The sequence below is a fragment of the Drosophila gunungcola genome, unplaced genomic scaffold, assembly GCF_025200985.1.
Source record: "Drosophila gunungcola strain Sukarami unplaced genomic scaffold, Dgunungcola_SK_2 000001F, whole genome shotgun sequence".
Lineage (NCBI taxonomy): Eukaryota > Metazoa > Arthropoda > Insecta > Diptera > Drosophilidae > Drosophila > Drosophila gunungcola.
Genome location: NW_026453197.1, coordinates 17164399 through 17182626, shown reverse-complemented (window position 1 = coordinate 17182626; position 18228 = coordinate 17164399). Strand labels below are relative to the sequence as shown.

The following is an 18228-nucleotide window of genomic DNA, read 5'->3' as shown; positions in this document are numbered from 1 at the left end:
TTTGATTTTTAAATTTTGTTTACAAAACTTTTTAATATATTGTTGTTGAAAATACTGCCTTGTATTTCCCGTTTACCATTGTAAGGCAATATTAGCGACCTATTGCCATAGCATTACTACATTCAGCACCCCAGAATACACCTGTCAATAAATTCTTGTTTATTAAACTACAAAAATCTTTAAATGTTTTTGGGATTGTTTAAAATTCAAACAAGATATCCATTGCTGTCAGAGAATCTGAAGAGTTTTTAATGTGTTTTGGATTTATGTTGCTTAGATATTCAAAACCTTTTTGTAATTGATCTTTTTTATAATAATAACTTTTTATTCCACTGTTTTATTAGAAAAGTATTGATACCTGAAAGCGTGAACAGTTATCCATTTAACTTTCGACTATATTTTAAAATTGCGCGCCCACTATTTGAATAACGGGATTATTTAGTTCGATAGTCAGAAATCTTATCGCTTTTACCTCACAAAAATTGAAGGCATCGACATATCGATTGTGGAATAGTTCATATTACAATGCCTCTGGCCACACTGACATGCTACCAACTTTTTAACAAAACTTTATTAATTACAAAAACGGGGACCAATTCTGCGCTAAAAGTCAATCGCCTCGCGTCATCCCGCGTTGCCATGCACAGCCGGAGTTTGCTGCCGGATCCGGCGGTCTACCAGCCGGATACCCTGGACCTGAACACGGACATAAAGGCGGCGGATTACTGGTTCAACTGCTTCCGGGACATGGTGGCCAAATTCGCCAAGGTGGCGGCCAGATCACAGGAGGAGGATCACACGGCACCGCAGCGGGCGGATCAGTTCCAGGCGGCCTACCTCCAGCGGTTGGAAGAGCATCAACGCAACGTGCCCCTTAATCGGGGAAAAGTTGTGCTCGGTACCAGTGAGCTCCTGCAACTAAATGAAACAATGCTGCGGCGCTACGGATTCGCTGATCCTTGGCTCAGCCAAAAGAGAATGGAGAATGCCTCTGCAGTGGCGCGGCTAAAGCAGCGTCTCGAGGAACTGGATGCCCTGGAGGATGAGGATGCCCGGTGGACGGAACTGGTGCGCGGCGTGCTCGCTGGCAACATGTTCGACTGGGGCGCCCAGGCCATATCCAATATCCTCGAGCAGGACAGCAATTTCGGATTGCATTCGGCCCTCGAACGCATCGAGAAGCGGCCCTGGCTGCTGGACAACCTGGACAACTGGCTGAAGCGGCTCAAGGGTGCGCCGCACAAGTGCGCCGTGGTCTTTGTGGACAACAGCGGCGTGGATGTTGTCCTGGGCGTCCTGCCCTTTGTGCGGGGACTTCTGAAAAGAGGAACCAAGGTGCTGCTATGCGCCAACAGTGAACCCGCTCTCAACGATGTGACCAGCGAGGAGCTGAGATCCCTGCTGGACGACTGCGCACGGGAATGCGGAGTACTGGAGAAGGCCTGGTCCCAGGGACAACTGCTGGTCTACGCCAACGGGCAGACGGGTCCCTGCCTGGACATGCGCACTTTGCCGCCAGAGCTGTGCGACGCCATCGCCGCCAATGAGACTGATCTGCTCGTGATCGAGGGCATGGGACGGGCCCTGCACACAAACTTGAATGCCCGTTTCGGGTGCGAAACGCTCAAGCTGGCCGTGATCAAGAACCGGTGGCTGGCCAAGTACCTGGGCGGCGAGGCCATGTTCGCCGTCATCTGCAAGTTTGAAACGGCTGCGCCCAGCTAGTCCAGGAGCCACTGCATCCATTGTTATCCCCTGTTGACACAAATAAACATGCCCCCCGCCCCAAGAATATGATGATGATGATAATGATGATAATGATGATCTGATCACCAGCCAGGGGTCCTTGTTGAGTTCGAAATTATTGTTATGATCCACAAAAAACCCACTATTCACAATCCAATCCTATCCTATCCCTTCGAACTACCGATGAGATTCGTATGTGTTTAAATATAATCTTAATGCAAGTGCTTTCGTGGTCACCTCACCCATATAATAAAACAGCTACACTTTTAATAATTAAAAACAAGAATATATAATAACAAAGCCTTTTGTTTATCATGGCGCGGCGGTTTATTATCGGTCATGGGTATATGGAATGCAATTTTGATAAGCGGTGGATTACGCGCTGATAAGGTTGCGGTTTGAAGCTTCCAGCGCTGACATTTCATCAGACCGGAGGGCTCAGACATTTCCCATCATAAATCTTGGATAATGTCTGTTTGCATTTACATATATGGCCTGTGGTGCGTGCCAATTCTTACCTTTTGCTAACTCACTTATCTCTTATATGCGTGTTCGAAATAAAACCAAAAAGAAGGCAGTCACCATAATAACTGGTTGATAAGCGGACAGCTAGATAAGATCAAGCGAAGCCAAGACCAGGAAACTGTTGGCTGCGAAGTCCATGATCTCAAGCTGAATTAAGAATTAATTCCGTTTCACACAACAAAGCGGTAAAAGCCATTAAATTTATTTATAGATTATATGTCATTAATATCAAAAAATAGGCACTAGGGCATAGGCAACATTTTTTGACTGCAAATAGTCAGTTTTATTTATATGATTTGGAACAATGTAAAGTTTAAATAAATAATCAAAAATGCAGTGATTTTAGAAAAGACTAATTAGTATTAAATTGAATAAGTGGTAGTTTTTTACTTAATGACAATATCAATAGATTTTTCCCAATAATATATTTGGAGTTAGTTGGCGAAAGATACTTTTTAGCAATAAATAATATTAAGTTCAATTAAGCTCAATAAAGAATTATTTCTTATTAAAGTTCACTCTGGCTGACCCTCAGTTTCCTCTGGTTCTGGTCGACTATCAGGAGCAACTGCATCCTCCGCACTCAAGTCCTCGGTGAAAACCGCCGGATGCTGAAATCTGTGTTGCTTTCCATCGCTGCCAATAAAGTGATGTTCGTTGGCCCATTTTACCACCAGAACATTGAAAGTACCGCTGAGCAAAAATATTACAGACAGAAAATAACGTTGATCCATTCTTCTGGTTTGTGAAGTGCACGCTAGTTCGATCTACAAATATAGACTTTCTTTGCGGAATTGATGATTGTAACTGCGATAAGGGGATAGGTGGAAAAACAGTTCAGTCAGTTAAGTGTCTAACTGCCCTTCCTCAACAGAAAAAAATGTTTGGGGTAATTGCGCCAGTATTCTTTAAAATAAGTTAAAATTGAGCTTTAAAATTCAAAGTACCACTTTGGTTTTGGTAATTAATAAAAAAGAAAAACATAAAAACAATTGTTAACCAAAATGAATCTTAAAACACAATAACCCTACAGAAATCACTCAAAAGGTTCAATTTAAATTTTCAGTAATAGAACAGGTAAATTTTGTAAACTTTTAACGGCTTTTTTTTTTAATTCTAACAGAACGGCGTGACTTTAACAGCATAACTATCGATATCGCTGATATTGGACAATCGATAATCAGCTGTTCGGTAGTCGTGTCACGAATTCACCCCTTCGAATTGCCAGTTCTCAGCTGTTTGTCAGTTTTTGACGGTCGTGTGTGAAAATTAATGCAAAAAAATCCCCAATAGATAAACAATAAATCGGTGTGCGGAAAAAGGAAGCCCAGGAACAGTTAAAACTCGCGTCGTTTTGGTTCTTTTAGTTTTCCTTAACTCACTTTGCTTTGCGCTCTGTCAGGCATTTCAGTTTTTTGGTGGGTGCCCCCGAAAACCAAGTGATTATTAATCGGCGATTTGCTATTCAGGAATATGGATATTCTGAGGAAAATGTTCAAGTCGGAGGCGGAAAAGGAGCCGGAGTGAGTACTACGATGTGGTGGTGGGCCAAGGGATAAGGCATTATGCAAGTGCAGGGAGTGCAATCTATTAATATGGGGGGCCCCCGGAATACGAATACAGCGGCGTTTTTCAAGCAAACGGCAACCGACGGATCGATAACCAGGCACCTGCCATGATAGATACATTTTCACCAGGATACACACACGCACACGGGAAAAGCGACCGCTTTTCTCTCTCCGAGAAAACGGAGGCTGCGCGTATTGCGAAAATCCCGAGGGTTGCAAATGGAAATGGAAATGGAAATCCCTTTCTCATGCCTCCCCCTTTTCCACCCACTCTCTCTCTCTCTCTCTCTCTCTCTCTACCTGTGTGTCTCCTAGTTCTTCGACTTCCGCTTCCAATAAGGACGAATTCCGGAAGCCGCAGTGGTTCGAGGAGGCCGAAACCGACGATGAACTCTTCGACGACGATCGCAAGTTCGCCTTCCAGGTCTTCACCAGTCCGCTGGAGATGCAGAAGCACTTCGAGAGCCAGCTGCAGCGACTCCTGGAGTCCCTCAACGATAGTGAAGGTAAGTCCTTTTAAACATTAATATAATTATATCAATCCCTACATTTTATAACTATTTAAAATAAAAATATACATGTTATCTTAAAACTATACCTCCTTGAATATGAAAATACTTGAGTTAGTCTTGTAATAAATAAATCATGTATGTAGTTTTAAATTCATAACTTCATGATTTACATTCAAGTTGATTGCTTTTTTATTATTATTAATATTTGATATCCCTTTAATTTTTTAAAAGTTTTATATTTCTTAAAAAGGTTTTAATTTAAAATGTTTTTTTTTTTGTGCTTTAAATGTACTGCTTAAGTATGACTATCTTGTAAATTTAATAATTATATATTTAATATTTTTGTAAATTGTTTTTAAATTGACTTGAACAACAAAAACTTGGTAACAAATGTAATTGGTCGATTTAAAAGTAATTTTCTAAACGACACGTAATCCATAAGTAATTGTATTTAAGTAGGCTGGCAGAGGGTTCTTTAGTATTGGCAAAAGGTTGGCAATAAACAAAGTCTTGTTTAAATAGTTACCATTAATTTTTGGCTAATTTTATTCTAGACAAATTTTTAAAATTTTACGTTTTCAGATGGCTTTGAGCGTGACTTGAAGGAGGACTTCTTGAAGCCGGGCTTCGAGAGCAAGATTTTGAAGAGGTTTGAGCAGCAAAAGGACTTATCCCTGGATACCGACCTGGATGGCGAGTAAGTAACCAGACTTTATATTGAAACCAGAGAAGATTTAACAAACTTATTGTTTACAGGATCTATGCCGATCAGTTGCATTCGCTTATTCAGCGTTTGAATCCGGAGGAGAAGGCTGAACCAGGCGACCTGGAAATGGGCCATATTTTGCCATCGAACCAGCATGGCTATCGCAAGGGCTACGCTCGGGGTGCCAAGCTCACGGATGAGGAGATAATCATGGGTCGCATCCATGGAACCATTTCCGCCGATGGGGAGAGCAAGTCGTGCGCTCGTCCGCCACGTCCGCCGATGAACAACAAGCCGGACATCATGACGCCCATGACTCCAATGTTGCCGCGCAGTGGAATGACTCCTTTCGGCGGGGTATTCGATGGCAACTATCAGGTGAGCAGAATGAGAGGTTTTTCTCATGAATAGATCACTAATTTGATGTTGTTTTCTGCCAGGGTCCCAAGCTATTCAGCCAGAGCGTGATGACCAAGACGGTGCGCAAGCCGGACGGCAGCTATGAGACCACCAAGGTGACTCAGGATTCCTCTGGTCACAAGACCACCACCGTGACCCGTATGATAGACGGGCGCAAGGAGACCACTGTCACCCACGATGGCGGAGATGCTGCACCCAAAATAAGGGGACAGCAGCAGCAGCTGCAGAAGAAGGAGGTGGTGGCAATGGCGGCCCAAGGCGAACGCAACATATTCGTGACAAAAGAAGGCTACGCCATGCCACGTAACCTCTGGTGACCAGTGGTGAACAACTATTGCCCCAATCAAGACAAGCGATCTCTGCTGCAGCAAGAAAAGAAAGCGAAACAACAGCAACAGTATGAGGATAAGCTAAAGCGATTCGTTGGCAACATAGTAGTCCCGCATCCACACAACATCCAAATTAGAACCTACTACATTTTAGTTTACATTCTCCTTAGTGTTTGGTGTTTTAGATGAAACGCACTTGAGACAACAGATGACGACGATTATTGACCATGATTTTATTGACCGGCGATCTATATCCAATGATCGATTCGGCCATATATATTATGTGAGACAGGCGCCCTAAACCCGGTGGCGCCGCACTTTCTGTTCCCAGATCCAGGGCTCTCCGCAGGCCAAGCTCGAACTCCCCAATCGATTGGAGATATGGGGTTTGCAGACGGAATATCGGAGATGGCTCGTGTTGAGCGGTGCGAACGTGTGATTTTCAGTTTTGGCAGCAGCTGCTGCAGCAAAATCAGGAGCAGCAGCAGCAGCAGGCCAGCAGGTTTGGATCCGGATTGAATGCAATCCCCTAAAGCGCTGGCATCCAAAACAAAACCAAGCAAACCAAGTAACAATCGCCGAAACGGCGGCAGTTATTGTGTTATTGTATTGATTCTTCGTGGTACTATCTGTGTCTCAATGCTGCGATTATTCAGCATCTAAAGTGCCCGTAGTGTTTTAGCAGCGAAAACAAAAATATATGGAACCACTATACAATACATTACCGCTTACCAGGCAAAAACCAATCAAGTTTATATACTTATATCTGCAATTGCGTTAATTTTGTTAGTTATACTCTACATTTTTATACTTAAACACACCCGCGTGGTGAATTGATCTACTTTCTGCTTGAGCAGTCCGAGTTCAACTCACAGTATTTTGAATTACAATTCGGTTTTTTTTGTTTATTAGTTTTACTTATCTGTAATGCTTAAGTTTATTTTTATCCGATCTAACTTTCAAAGAGGACACAATGCATACACGCATTAGTTATCATTCAAGAAACATGCAAATAAATTGTGTTGTGCAGTAATGTTTTGATGTGGAATTTTTGGGAAGGTGTTTTTCTACGGTCCCTGATTCTAAATATTCTTATATGGAGAACAATTTATGAATATTCTGGATATCTATTGAGTCAAAGAGGAACGATTGCTTTTTTCGCTGAGCCAAAGTGAAGAAGTTCCATTACGATTACATGATAAATAAAGGTAAAAAGGATTTCTCTTCTAGCTGACTATGTTGTCCAAGTGATAGCCTTTTTTCAGTTATTATTTTATTCAGTTTAGTTGGGTTTAAACTAGAGCAACAGGATAAACAAGCTATTAGCTACGGGCCATCGGTTCAATGATGATGGTCGTCCTTCTTGACGAAACGCAGGCCGCAGTAGCCGCAGATGTGATTGCCGGGTTTGTCCTGCAGGTAAGACAGCATCCAATTAGTTGTATTTCTAGATAGTAAGCTATAGATCTTACCAGATTGATGTAGACCTTGGGATGACCCAAAGGACCATCGCCGCCGTCGCAGAAGACAACGCGTTCGGTGCATTCCTTGGGCGGCACTTCCTCGATCAGCTTGATGCCCCAGTTTTCGTTGACGTACCGCTTGGCATTCACGAACCGCGCATTGCGGTAGTCATCTTTATCGAACACCTAAAATCCGCAATAATTTACTTATTTTAATACATATTCCACACAATGTTTGCGTAATCGCAGGATGGTTGGTTTGCCAATTCCTCGATTTAACTCACCTGGCCGGTGTGGGTGACCTTCTCGACGTCACTGCGGCTGCTGGAATTGCGAACTGTGGCCAAGGGTGACATCCAGTTCTGGCGAGAACGGCCCAATTTGGCCAAATTGTTTACCAATTGCTTGCTGGCCATTTTTTTACCACAAATTTTATCTCACACTGTATTGTGACAGGAACCACCCTGTGCCTGTCAGCTGGCTTAGCAGTCAGTTAACAGCACAGATGTTAGTTAACATTTAGCGTTAAGCGGTCACACTGGCCATTTTAAACTTTATTTAAATTCCATACCCTGGTTTAGTTAATTTTAAAAATTTGCTTGAATATTTTAATAGCCTATGCAAAACCTCTTATTTGTGTAAATATTCCGCCTTTTATTTAAATTGTATTTTCCTGTAAGATACTCTAACATAAAAAAAAATTTCTCGTCTGATAATTTCGAATATGGGTGCTTATTTTTGCGTCTCGGAAATAAGAATGTTAGTTTAGTTGAAGTTTTTCTACAATATTTCAAATTAAAATGATTTGCAAGTAGTTGTTCATAGTTTTATATATTTGAGCATATAATTTATATTCCTTTTTGAAGTTTGCCAACACTTAAGTTTTAATCTCTCTTTGGCCACACTATTTTGCTTTTCGCAGTGATGCCGGTGGCTTTTTAGTTTTTCTTCATCCTAATTTGTAAAATAGGCTTAATTGTAGCATATTTGAGTGCCAGTTGATGTACATGATTTCGCAGAAGGCAAAGTGTTCAACATTACCCAGAGTAATGTGCTTTAAGAAAATGGTAAGCTTATGAGGTACCATTAGTTTTGCTGATCACAAAGTTTTTTTTCTGTCTGATTAAGTCTTATGGTATGTCCTTCTTTACTTGAGAAAACAAATAAACTCTAAATATTTTTACCTACATAGTTCATGGCATCACAATGGAACCCCTTACATATTCAATTCCCAGATAACTCTGATATCAAGATGGATCCCAACTTTCGTCAAGAAAATCTTTTTTACCCGAAAACTCATAATCACAAGATGGCTAAACTTTAACAATGGAATTGATTTTATTGTAAGATAAAAACACCATATATGTATTTAAAATATTAGTATTGTTATTGTTTACAGGGATCTGCAGCTTTTTGCATACAGATTAAGAAAGGAATGCCCTAAGTTCTTTGGATTTCCCAATATTTTGAGGACATACGGAAATCAACAGAACTTAGGTGCTCCTTTCAAAAGAAGTTTCATTTCAACTGGTTGACCGAAGATAGAACGCAACGCTATTGCAAAGCCATGGACTTTTCGGTAAGTAAAGTACAACCGAATTAAATTTTTACGTTAGATTGCTATATTTGATGTTAGACTTTCATTGAGATTCTTAGCTTTTGGCATATGTTTTGTATAGCATGCCAAGTTTTGTGGATTTCCCTCTCATCTAGATGTTGTTTAGAATGAAGGGATGTAAACAAAGAATGCAGAAAGATCACAATTTTCCCTTGGAGCATGCGCCCCAAATAGAAAAGCCGGCATAAAAAGCCGAGAGCCCAATCTTCGTGCGCAACTTCCGAACCATCTCTTTCGGAAATTCGAAAATTTTCGAAATTTCCCCCACAAAGATCTTCTGCGTTTGGGAAACGCATTCAGTTAGTGTTTCGTGCTCGTCGAGTGTTGTTCTCGGTTCTTCCTCTACAACATCTAAATAATCTTCATTGAATAGTCTTATTTCCTGCCATCCATATGCATATATACACGCCGCTATATATACGCATATATAGAAATTGAATTGGAATTGTTCGCGCAAAGAATTCTGGCGTAAAATCAAAGCGAATTTACGGTGTGTAATGTTACAAATTAATTGCCATACCTTGTGTATCCCAAAATCCCATTAAAAAAAAAGCACAGATAAATGCCCAATTTTCCACGGATTACATAATCGACAGTGCGAGAAGTGCTATTTGGAAAAAACGTGTTTTTCCACGTTTTCCGGTGTGCGAGAAAAATGAAACGAAACGAAAATTAGAATGTGCTTCAGCGCAATTATGAATCGATAGAATATGGATATATCAAAGAGGTTCGCCTCATAAAGTGGATGGCAATTAAAAGTGGTCCCAGAATAAAGTGAAGCATGCATCTTTTTGCTCTGCTCTTCTCGGCATGGTTTCCTTTCCTTCGCCTCCGAAAACCGAACGAACCGAAAGTTTAACGAACTGAGTTCATTTCTATTTTTGAATAATTCGAAAGCAACCGACAACCGCCGCCGCAAAGTGAAAAGTCTGCATGAGTTTTCCCTCGTCGCGGTGCTGCGAGATTCGGGACGTGTGCTTTTTAAGTGGTGCCGATGGTGGACTGATCCACATATAACTACACAAACCACCCAACACAACACAAACACAACACAAACACAACCCACCCGCCTACACTGTGCAGTTTTTGGTTTTTTGGAAAATCCATAAAGGAATTGAATTATTGAAAGCAGATGACGAACAATTTTTGGCTGCGAAACTGTGCAAAAAATTTGGAAAAAATTCTAGAAGAAATGAAAACAGTGTTGACAGGATATGAGCAATCATATTGCAATATATATTTTTTGTTCTTTCTTCATTACTAGGATTTAAAATAAACTGTATTATTTTTTTGTAAATATAATCTTATAAAGTAAGGGTTTTATTTTGTAATCTGTATTTAGTTATTTTACGTTTTCAAAATAGTTCACATTTTAATCAGGATAACTAAAAAGACAATTTAAATATTTAAATATATAATTATGTTAAGGGTTTGTTATATGGGTAATGAGTTTTTTTTATAAACAGCATAACTAATTTAAGAAATCCTAATCTTTTAGACTTGAAAACATTTGCTGCAAAAAACTTTTTCTGAAATAAACAGTGTAAAATTGATATTTATTTATTTAAAAGCGCGTAACATTTTATATAAAAGAAAACTTATTTTCTTCCATTTTGTTGTCTGTTTATTTTGGCAACTTTGATCTATTTAACATCCAAATTGTTTGCTCAACACAATTCACTTGAAAAACAATTATTTCATTTTGCGCTCTGTACATTATGTATTTGAAATTCAGCTAATTTCACTTTCACGCAGAATCCAATATTAAATCAATGTTTTGAGATGCTTCCAAGGTTTCCGCACAGACACTCTGCCAAGCATATATCACTTGAGTTTTGAGGCCTTCAAACAATTTTGACAGCAGCTAATCCCCGAGTGCTCACTTTTCTCCTGGCTGCCGCTTCCAATTTGTAGCATAATGTTAATTTTCATACATTGTAAATTATCTGCCAGAAGCACATATTTTAAAAAATATATTTACTATATATTTTATATATGTGACAACTTAGTGAAATAAATGTTTTGTGCGAGCCAAACAATTTTTGGAGACTTAAAAGCCGCACAATCACGTCAGACCCATTTTTAAAGATTGTATAAATGTTTATAGCACTTCCGTTAGAATCTATATCTTTAATATATGCGGATATGTGCGTAGTCTGGTGAAATTAGTTGGCTACCTACCTATTTTCTAGAATAGGTCATGATTTATTTATGTTTCTTTGGCTTATTTTTATGATATTCTTTGGGTCCATTTGACGTAATTGGGTTGGATGTTCAGGTGATTGTTTTGGCTAATGAGCAAATGATGATTTATGATTTTGCACAGTTTTTATGGATGAGAAAATATATGCCAAAATTCTTCGGTAGAATATAGAATTTACATATATACTTGGAATTTGTCAACCAGATTATAATTTTGACTAAAAATGTTTTTAAAAATGATTGCTTTTCAATAGTTTCTTAAAATCTAAAAAGATTTTTGAAATAATACAATTTAATTAACCCTACATAGAAACTGCTTTCATTTAAAATTTAACTTATATTAAAATTTTTAGAGCAAATTTTTAAAGACAAAAATAAGACTATTTTTAAAATGTGAAATTAACGTTTGCATTTATTTAAAATTGTATTTAAACAAAAATGTAAAAAATTACTTTCCAATTATAAATATCCTTAAAACCAAATAATGCATTTTAATAATACAATCTAAAATACCACAAATTAAGATCAAAATTGGAAACATTCAAATTCAAAAGATTTATTAAAAAGATAAAGTGTTAATATGTTTTTAATTATTCTCTTGGCAGTGTAATATGTTAAATTAAACCCCATAACCCCTGCCCAAAAGTCTTTGTGAAACAATAGCCAATCCGCTCGTTAAATCGAAATAAAACCAAACCCGAAGATCTCGATCGAAGTCTGAACCGCTTGCTGTGAAGATGTCCGGGCAGCAACCGCCGCCGTACGGGAATGGTCCGCGTGGCTGGAATCCACGTGCCCACAATCCCGCCTCTCCGTCGCCGTCCTCCTTCCTGTACCGTCCGCCCTCGCCATGGACGACTGCGCCCAGTCCGCCGCCGATAATCTCGGGACCGCGTCCCTTTGGACACGCCATGTCGCCGGCACCACTCAACCAGGTGAGGGGTCAGCGCGGCAGCACCAATATACCCCATCCGCGACCCCAGTGGCCAGGTGGCAACCAGTCACCGGCGCCCTACCAACAGGCAGCAGCAGCTCCGCCACAACCACCATCGAGTGGCTACTATGGAGGAGGAGCATCGCCGGCACCACGTCCCTATCGACCGGCTCCCCTGCAGCACCAGAACTCGTATGGCGCCCAGCCGACCAGCTCGTTCCAGCTGTCGCCCACACCATCGCCCATCGTCTGCCAGACCCCCAGTTCGGATTTTAGCTACAGCAATCGGCAGACGCCACTGTCGCACCATCAGCATCATCAGTACCATCCACTGGGAGCAGCTCCTCCGCAATTCTTTCACCAGCAGCAGGGAGCCCCGGTGATTCCGCCACAACCGAGACAACACGGAGGACAGGGAGGACAGGGAGCATACGGACTGGCCCAGGATCAGATCGATTTCGTGGGCGTACCACTGGAGCCTCCGCAACCTAAATCCTATGTGATTTACGATGACGAAGAGGAGTTCGGTCCGTCGACAGCCGAAATTATTGCGAACCAATCGCAGGACTACATCGACGAGAAGCTTGCCGAATATCAGATGACGATATTGCAGTTGCAAGGTGAGTTTGGAACCACTAGTTTAGTACATACAGGACATAATAATTTTCACATATTTATTCAAATAATTAAATACCATTAAATATGAAAAGGATTAGATTCTTAGATTGCCAAAATATTACAATATAAAAATGTGATTGAATATTAATCGGGAGGTATATTATCGTTTATGTTAAGACAAGTCTGCCGACGTGAGATTAGACCAACGTTTAGATAGTGTTTTTTAATGCACTTTATATTAAAAAATCAACTAATTCTTTTGTAAGTGCAGCTGAGTCAGCGGCATTCTAGAATTTTTTAAGGTGACAACTTGAACGCCCCTTCAACACACAAATAACGTGTAAAATATTTGATTTTCTCTTGGCAAAGCATTGAACTTTGTTGAATCAGAGCGTTTTATTTTTTGTGATGGCCGGGCGTTGGGGGAAAAGCGAATGTAAATGTCAACCGAACTTGACCCAGACAGAAGTGGTCCCCCCGCCCAACACCTCACATCCGCATCAGCATCAGCATACTGACATCATCGCTCGAAAGTAGACTATGGCCTAGATTCTTTGGGTCTCTTTCACCTTTCGCTGTTTTAAGTGCCATTGGTTCGAACATTATTTTGGCTATTTTGGTACCTTTGGGTGCGCTTAGCCAAAGGTAATGACATAATGTTGTCGCCAAAATGGAAACGGAATATAAATTTTTTGGCAATCGTGCCAATTGCAATCGCCAATACAGGCCCCAAACACATCGAATGCCAAATGAATCGATGAATTGTTATGCACACACATAGATTGTATTTATATATATACCCTTTGCTCTCTAACAATTCGCAAGTGCTGCTGGGTATGAGATAATTTGTTATTTAATATTTTGCACTTAAGTGGTGGGTGGGGTCTAGAAAATATTTGCACAGTCAATTTGAATTATTTGCTAATTTTTTTTGGTAATTTGTGTATCTTAACACTTTTGCTTCAACAGAGTTTTTAAAAAATTAAGAGTTGTAGGCAGGAAATTCGTATCTTTCAAAAATGCTTTTAAAATTATACATTCAAATTTTTAATTTGTTATTGTGCTTTTTATCGTATTTTATTATTTATATTTATTAATAATTTTTGAAGCCAGAACTTTTAACGTATAAAATCGTATAAAATAAATATAAATTTATTCATACAAACTTAAATACCTTCAATAATTCTAAAGCTTTTTAAATGTTTTAAGAACTTAAGGTTGTTTTATACTCATTTTTTGTAACCATGATTCAGTAAGTTTTCAGTAGAAAATTGTTTTACAATTCCTGAGGTAAAATACCTCTTTCCTGTTTAATTTCAAAAGATTATAACTTTTAAATCGTATACTAGCTTCTATGACTGGTTGTAATAAAAACACCCAAGACAAAAGAAAAATCGGATTTCCTTTTGGCCACAATTGTCGGCACAAGTCGAATGTTTAGTAATTAATTGATCGGCGTGTGATCGCACTTTGTGTGGAGCTGATAGGCGAGGTTTTTGAGCCTTTTGTTCGGCGTACTTAGCCAGATGAGTGGAACGGGCAATGAGATCACTTTTTATACTGAGTCTGTGGACTGTGCCTTGACTATGGGATGATTATTCGGAAAAGTTGTTTATAGACAGAAGCACAACACAGTGCTGTGAATGCCTTTTCATGTTCCAATGGTGATGCTGATGGTGGTGATGGTGATGATGATGCCAGGTCCGGTGCTGATGTCACAGTAGTGGAAATGGCTTAATTCTTTTATTTATACACTGCATTTGCTTTGTCTGATTTTATCCCCATTGTCTTGTTAGGCCGCAAAGTTTCCCCCAAATACAAAAATTGTCTGCATCTTGATTCAGTTTTGGGCTAACGTATTTTTAGACGCTTGTTTGGCATGAAAAATAGGTATCTCAAGGGACAGGAGACTGGGCTGGCTGTGCTATTTTCGTATAATTCTGTCGCCCTGCTTTCTGGTTTATTTTCAAATTTAGCAGCATTTTTCTTTTTAGTTATTTTGTTTTTTTTTTTTTTTTGCCTTGCTCTACTCGAACTTGTCTTGTCACGGCGGAAAATGTGATTAAAAATAGAGTTTTTAGAGTTTTCTGGGATTTTCAGCTGTTTCGTTTGGCTTCTAGTTTTTCGGATTTGGTTGTTCAACATATGGACTCATTTGTATATTTTCATAATACACGTAAAATTTACAGAAATAATAGGGAATGTGGTTTTAATTATGAGAACATTCAGTTTTAGGCTAAACAAAATGAGCTTTATTTATTTAATTTAACTTTGGGAACCGTGTAAATTTCCGAAACAGAAATGTTTTTCTCCCACCATCAATTTGATTAATTACCTCTAATAAATCTTTGCAACTATATAGCGTCATAAACACAAGTTTCACAGGCAATATAACCTATTTTAAGGCTATTTTAACTTGTTTTCGTTGACTAACAAACTCTACGTTGAAAATATATTTTGTTGTAAAATACAGCTTGTCATCCCCTGTCATGTTCTAAGTGTTATCACGTTGATTTAAGTGACAGCTTAAATTTAACGATATTATATAATACGACAAATCTCCTTGCCAATAAAATTTGAAGAAAAAGAATCTTGAAATTCCACATTTTAGATTTTGATCAAAAACGTGTGTTAATTTATTCGTTTCTATTGCAAATATATATATTACAATAAACGTTTTGCTGAGAACCCACGCGTCACCGTCAAATGGGAAACATATGAGAAATTTGCCTATATCTCTTTGTATACGTAGATGTATAATTGCTAAAAATAGGGGATTCTCGAAACTAATTTTATCATTTTTCGCACGTAGAAATCGGGCAGGGATGATGATATCTAGACATATGCAAATGCCTCAACTCAAACAAATCAAAATTGTTGACAGTTGCCCAGTTCTCTGTCTTCTTTTTTTTTAATTGCTTTTCGACTTTTTCGAGATCTGGCAGTTGCTTATAAGTATGTGCACTCAAACATTTATGGCTAATAGTTTATATCGTTTACATAGCTTAATTTTTGTGCAAATAAACCATCTTGGCTGATCTTAAAAGGAATTCATATATCTTTAATTGCCTCCTCAACTGACTAATGCCTCAGAGCTGAAAAATATGTATTTGGCATTTTCACTAGATGAATTTTTATTTAGAGAAGCGATTGTGATGCCTTGAAGTCAATATTTGAAGACCAAGATGCGCTGTTCGTTTGCCTTGCCATTAAGTGAGCAACTTTATGGTTAGGTGTGAAATAAATGAGGAAACATCAAATATATCTTGGGGAAAAAGAAAAATCACCGAAAGTGCTGAATATCGAAGCTTTCGAGAGCGGAAACCAATGTTTATGCGAAATAATGTTTGCCCAGAAGTCGAATCGGGTGCTGGAGATTGGTATCAATATAGATGGTCTATACTTAGGCCTTGATGTACATACTTAAATGTGCAACTCGATCATGAATCTATATTCAAGGATACAGTTTGCCTAAAGGAAACCTAATTAAGTAGTAATTTAGCGAATATGTATTCTTTTATTTCCAATTAGTTGAGCCATGTTAAAAAAACATTAAATCATTTACTCTTTCATTTCTCTTTTATGTCTCCACTGATCAAAGAAGGTACTTAAAGCATACTTAATAAATCTTAGTTTTCCACTTTTTATTTTCTTGTTTTCTTAATGGATTTCCATGTTTCTACTTATCTAAGCTACAACCGAATTACTCATGGCCTTTCAAGTGGGTGCCACTTTACATTTTACAGCCCGCACAGTGGCTCACACCCAGATGAGCTCGTAAACAAAATTATGCTATAAAATAAAATTGAACATGTGAATTCTCTCAGAAAGGCGCCACTTTGTAGTGCCTTTGTTTGCCACTATTTTGGGGGCCAGCTGTTCGTTCCGGACACCAATGTTTACAATGTTCACATTCGAAATTTACATGATATTTCAAGTGGTGGTGTAGTGCGTGGCATTGTTGCTATGGTCATTATAATAAGATTCAAATGAGTCATGTTGAAAATTATAAGTAATATCACTTATAAGTCTAAAAAAAAATACAATACAATCTCTATTTTTTTTTAAAAGATACTCTTTAAATTATATGATTACTTACAAGATAGATAGGTAAATATTGTTTATCCATACAATATTTTTTTATTTGTAAGAACAGTGGTTTGCTTTTAACAAATTGAGGGTTTTCTAAAATTTCAGTTTTTAGTTGATTGCTTTTGAATTTATTAATATTCGCTGACCTTTGTTCAGAACTAGAAGTTGTCTATGAATAACAAATTAAATTGCGTTGCAAGCAAATTGCTTTAGGCCATTTGAAGTGCAACTTTATGTTTCAGGGCCAACTTCTCGTGGTGACAGTGATCATATAGAAATATCAGTTGCAATGCAATCACCGCACCGTGACGTCATTAGTCTAGTCTGGTTTTAAAATACACGGGCAAAACTTGTTTATTTCTTTTTTTGATTATGTAAGCTTCAAACACGAAGAAAAAACATTTGTTTTGGTTCGAATTTATGAATGGCTTTCATTAAGTGCTGCTTGTAAGTTGAGCTTTGCCATGCGCTGACCCATATTTTTGTAGCTCCTCTCTCTCAATTGCAGTTTTTTTTTTATTTGTAAATGTTTGTAAAACGATCCATCAGGGTTGTTGTTTATAATAATCCATACGGGCATAAACAACCACCAGCCAAGGGCTGGGTAATTGATATTTTCTCACGCTCCATGATGTCACGCACTTAAGGTAAAGGTGTAGGGTAAAAGGTTTACAATTACAATTACAGACTAAAGTACTTGCCATTTGAATGCCACCCATTCATGCAGAAGAGCGGATAACTTTAATCTTTCGGAGAGAGCTTGGGAGAAATGGAGAGAGTGCTGGGTCTCTCAGAGAGACTCGAGAGTAACTGTTAACCTACGTACTCATATCATTCAAAGATTTTAACACCCCATAAAGTTGAGCTTTTTTTGCGTCGTTAGAATATTTAAAACCTATTTCAATTTGTATGGTTTATTAATGAATGAGAAATTGTAGAATGGTGAAGCAAATTAGCTTGTTGAAAATAATATTTTTTTAAACTGCTATTTATTTTAAGGGGTTAGCCTAAAATAACAATTTAAAAATGTTTCGTTAAGTTTAGCCTATAAGAACAATTTATAAACTATTTGTGAAGTTTTTAAGCAATGAATATTTTAAGAGTTTATGCAAATTATTGGCAATCAAGCAATTAATAAATTTGCAATCGGCAATCCATTAGGTATGCCATTTTACAGCCATATTACAGCTTACCATTTGATAACTTTAATTGTATTATGTATAATTATATTGGTTATATATATATTGGTTATATATATAAAACAAGAGACTTTGCCTTTAGGAAGTTTGACATAAATAAGTTCATGAATAGTATTCAAATTAAATTTACAATTTATTTATTTGATCATGTTTTTTTTCTATAAGATTGGTTAACAATTTAAATCGTTCTTATTTAAACATTTGTCAGTTATTCCAAAGAGAAAATGTGTTAAAAAGTTGTTTGCAATAAAATTGTTTAAACCGTAAAAGAATCTGGGCATTGCTTACCCTACAAT

The 18228-nt window shown here is 38.2% G+C and overlaps 4 protein-coding genes across 4 annotated transcripts; 3 read left to right on the top strand and 1 right to left on the bottom strand.

Annotated features, from left to right (window-relative positions):
* The first annotated feature begins 501 nt into the window (after nt 1-501).
* Nucleotides 502-2046, top strand: LOC128262403 (4'-phosphopantetheine phosphatase). Its single transcript, XM_052996642.1, has one exon. It carries the CDS (start codon nt 526-528, stop codon nt 1723-1725), a length of 1200 nt encoding a protein of 399 aa, XP_052852602.1. The 5' UTR covers nt 502-525; the 3' UTR covers nt 1726-2046.
* Nucleotides 2047-3380: 1334 nt separating this feature from the next.
* LOC128262918 (uncharacterized) lies at nt 3381-6839 on the top strand. The gene is made up of 5 exons (XM_052997501.1): nt 3381-3794; nt 4155-4345; nt 4934-5048; nt 5108-5435; nt 5498-6839. The coding sequence occupies exons 1-5, from the start codon at nt 3745-3747 to the stop codon at nt 5792-5794; spliced, it is 981 nt and encodes a 326-aa protein (XP_052853461.1). The 5' UTR covers nt 3381-3744; the 3' UTR covers nt 5795-6839.
* A 202-nt stretch (nt 6840-7041) lies between these two features.
* Nucleotides 7042-7740, bottom strand: LOC128262924 (NADH dehydrogenase [ubiquinone] iron-sulfur protein 6, mitochondrial). The gene is made up of 3 exons (XM_052997506.1): nt 7554-7740; nt 7279-7455; nt 7042-7219 (listed from the first exon to the last, which is right to left on the bottom strand). The coding sequence occupies exons 1-3, from the start codon at nt 7683-7685 to the stop codon at nt 7148-7150; spliced, it is 381 nt and encodes a 126-aa protein (XP_052853466.1). The 5' UTR covers nt 7686-7740; the 3' UTR covers nt 7042-7147.
* A 4086-nt stretch (nt 7741-11826) lies between these two features.
* On the top strand, nt 11827-12932 carry LOC128263561 (uncharacterized). Its single transcript, XM_052998688.1, has 2 exons — nt 11827-12643; nt 12913-12932. Exons 1-2 carry the CDS (start codon nt 11827-11829, stop codon nt 12930-12932), a joined length of 837 nt encoding a protein of 278 aa, XP_052854648.1.
* The last annotated feature ends 5296 nt before the right edge of the window (nt 12933-18228 follow it).

Bases quoted from the DNA above. Each gene is read 5' to 3' on its own strand.
- LOC128262403 (XM_052996642.1), top strand. From the start codon at position 526: ATGCCTCTGGCCACACTGACATGCTACCAACTTTTTAACAAAACTTTA.
- LOC128262918 (XM_052997501.1), top strand. From the start codon at position 3,745: ATGGATATTCTGAGGAAAATGTTCAAGTCGGAGGCGGAAAAGGAGCCG. The intron at 4,346-4,933 runs GTAAGTCCTTTT...TTACGTTTTCAG, and splicing joins GTCCCTCAACGATAGTGAAG to ATGGCTTTGAGCGTGACTTG. The intron at 5,049-5,107 runs GTAAGTAACCAG...TATTGTTTACAG, and splicing joins GATACCGACCTGGATGGCGA to GATCTATGCCGATCAGTTGC.
- LOC128262924 (XM_052997506.1), bottom strand. From the start codon at position 7,685: ATGGCCAGCAAGCAATTGGTAAACAATTTGGCCAAATTGGGCCGTTCT. The intron at 7,456-7,553 runs GTGAGTTAAATC...TGCGGATTTTAG, and splicing joins AGGTCACCCACACCGGCCAG to GTGTTCGATAAAGATGACTA. The intron at 7,220-7,278 runs GTAAGATCTATA...TCTTACCTGCAG, and splicing joins CCAAGGTCTACATCAATCTG to GACAAACCCGGCAATCACAT.
- LOC128263561 (XM_052998688.1), top strand. From the start codon at position 11,827: ATGTCCGGGCAGCAACCGCCGCCGTACGGGAATGGTCCGCGTGGCTGG. The intron at 12,644-12,912 runs GTGAGTTTGGAA...TTGTAAGTGCAG, and splicing joins GACGATATTGCAGTTGCAAG to CTGAGTCAGCGGCATTCTAG.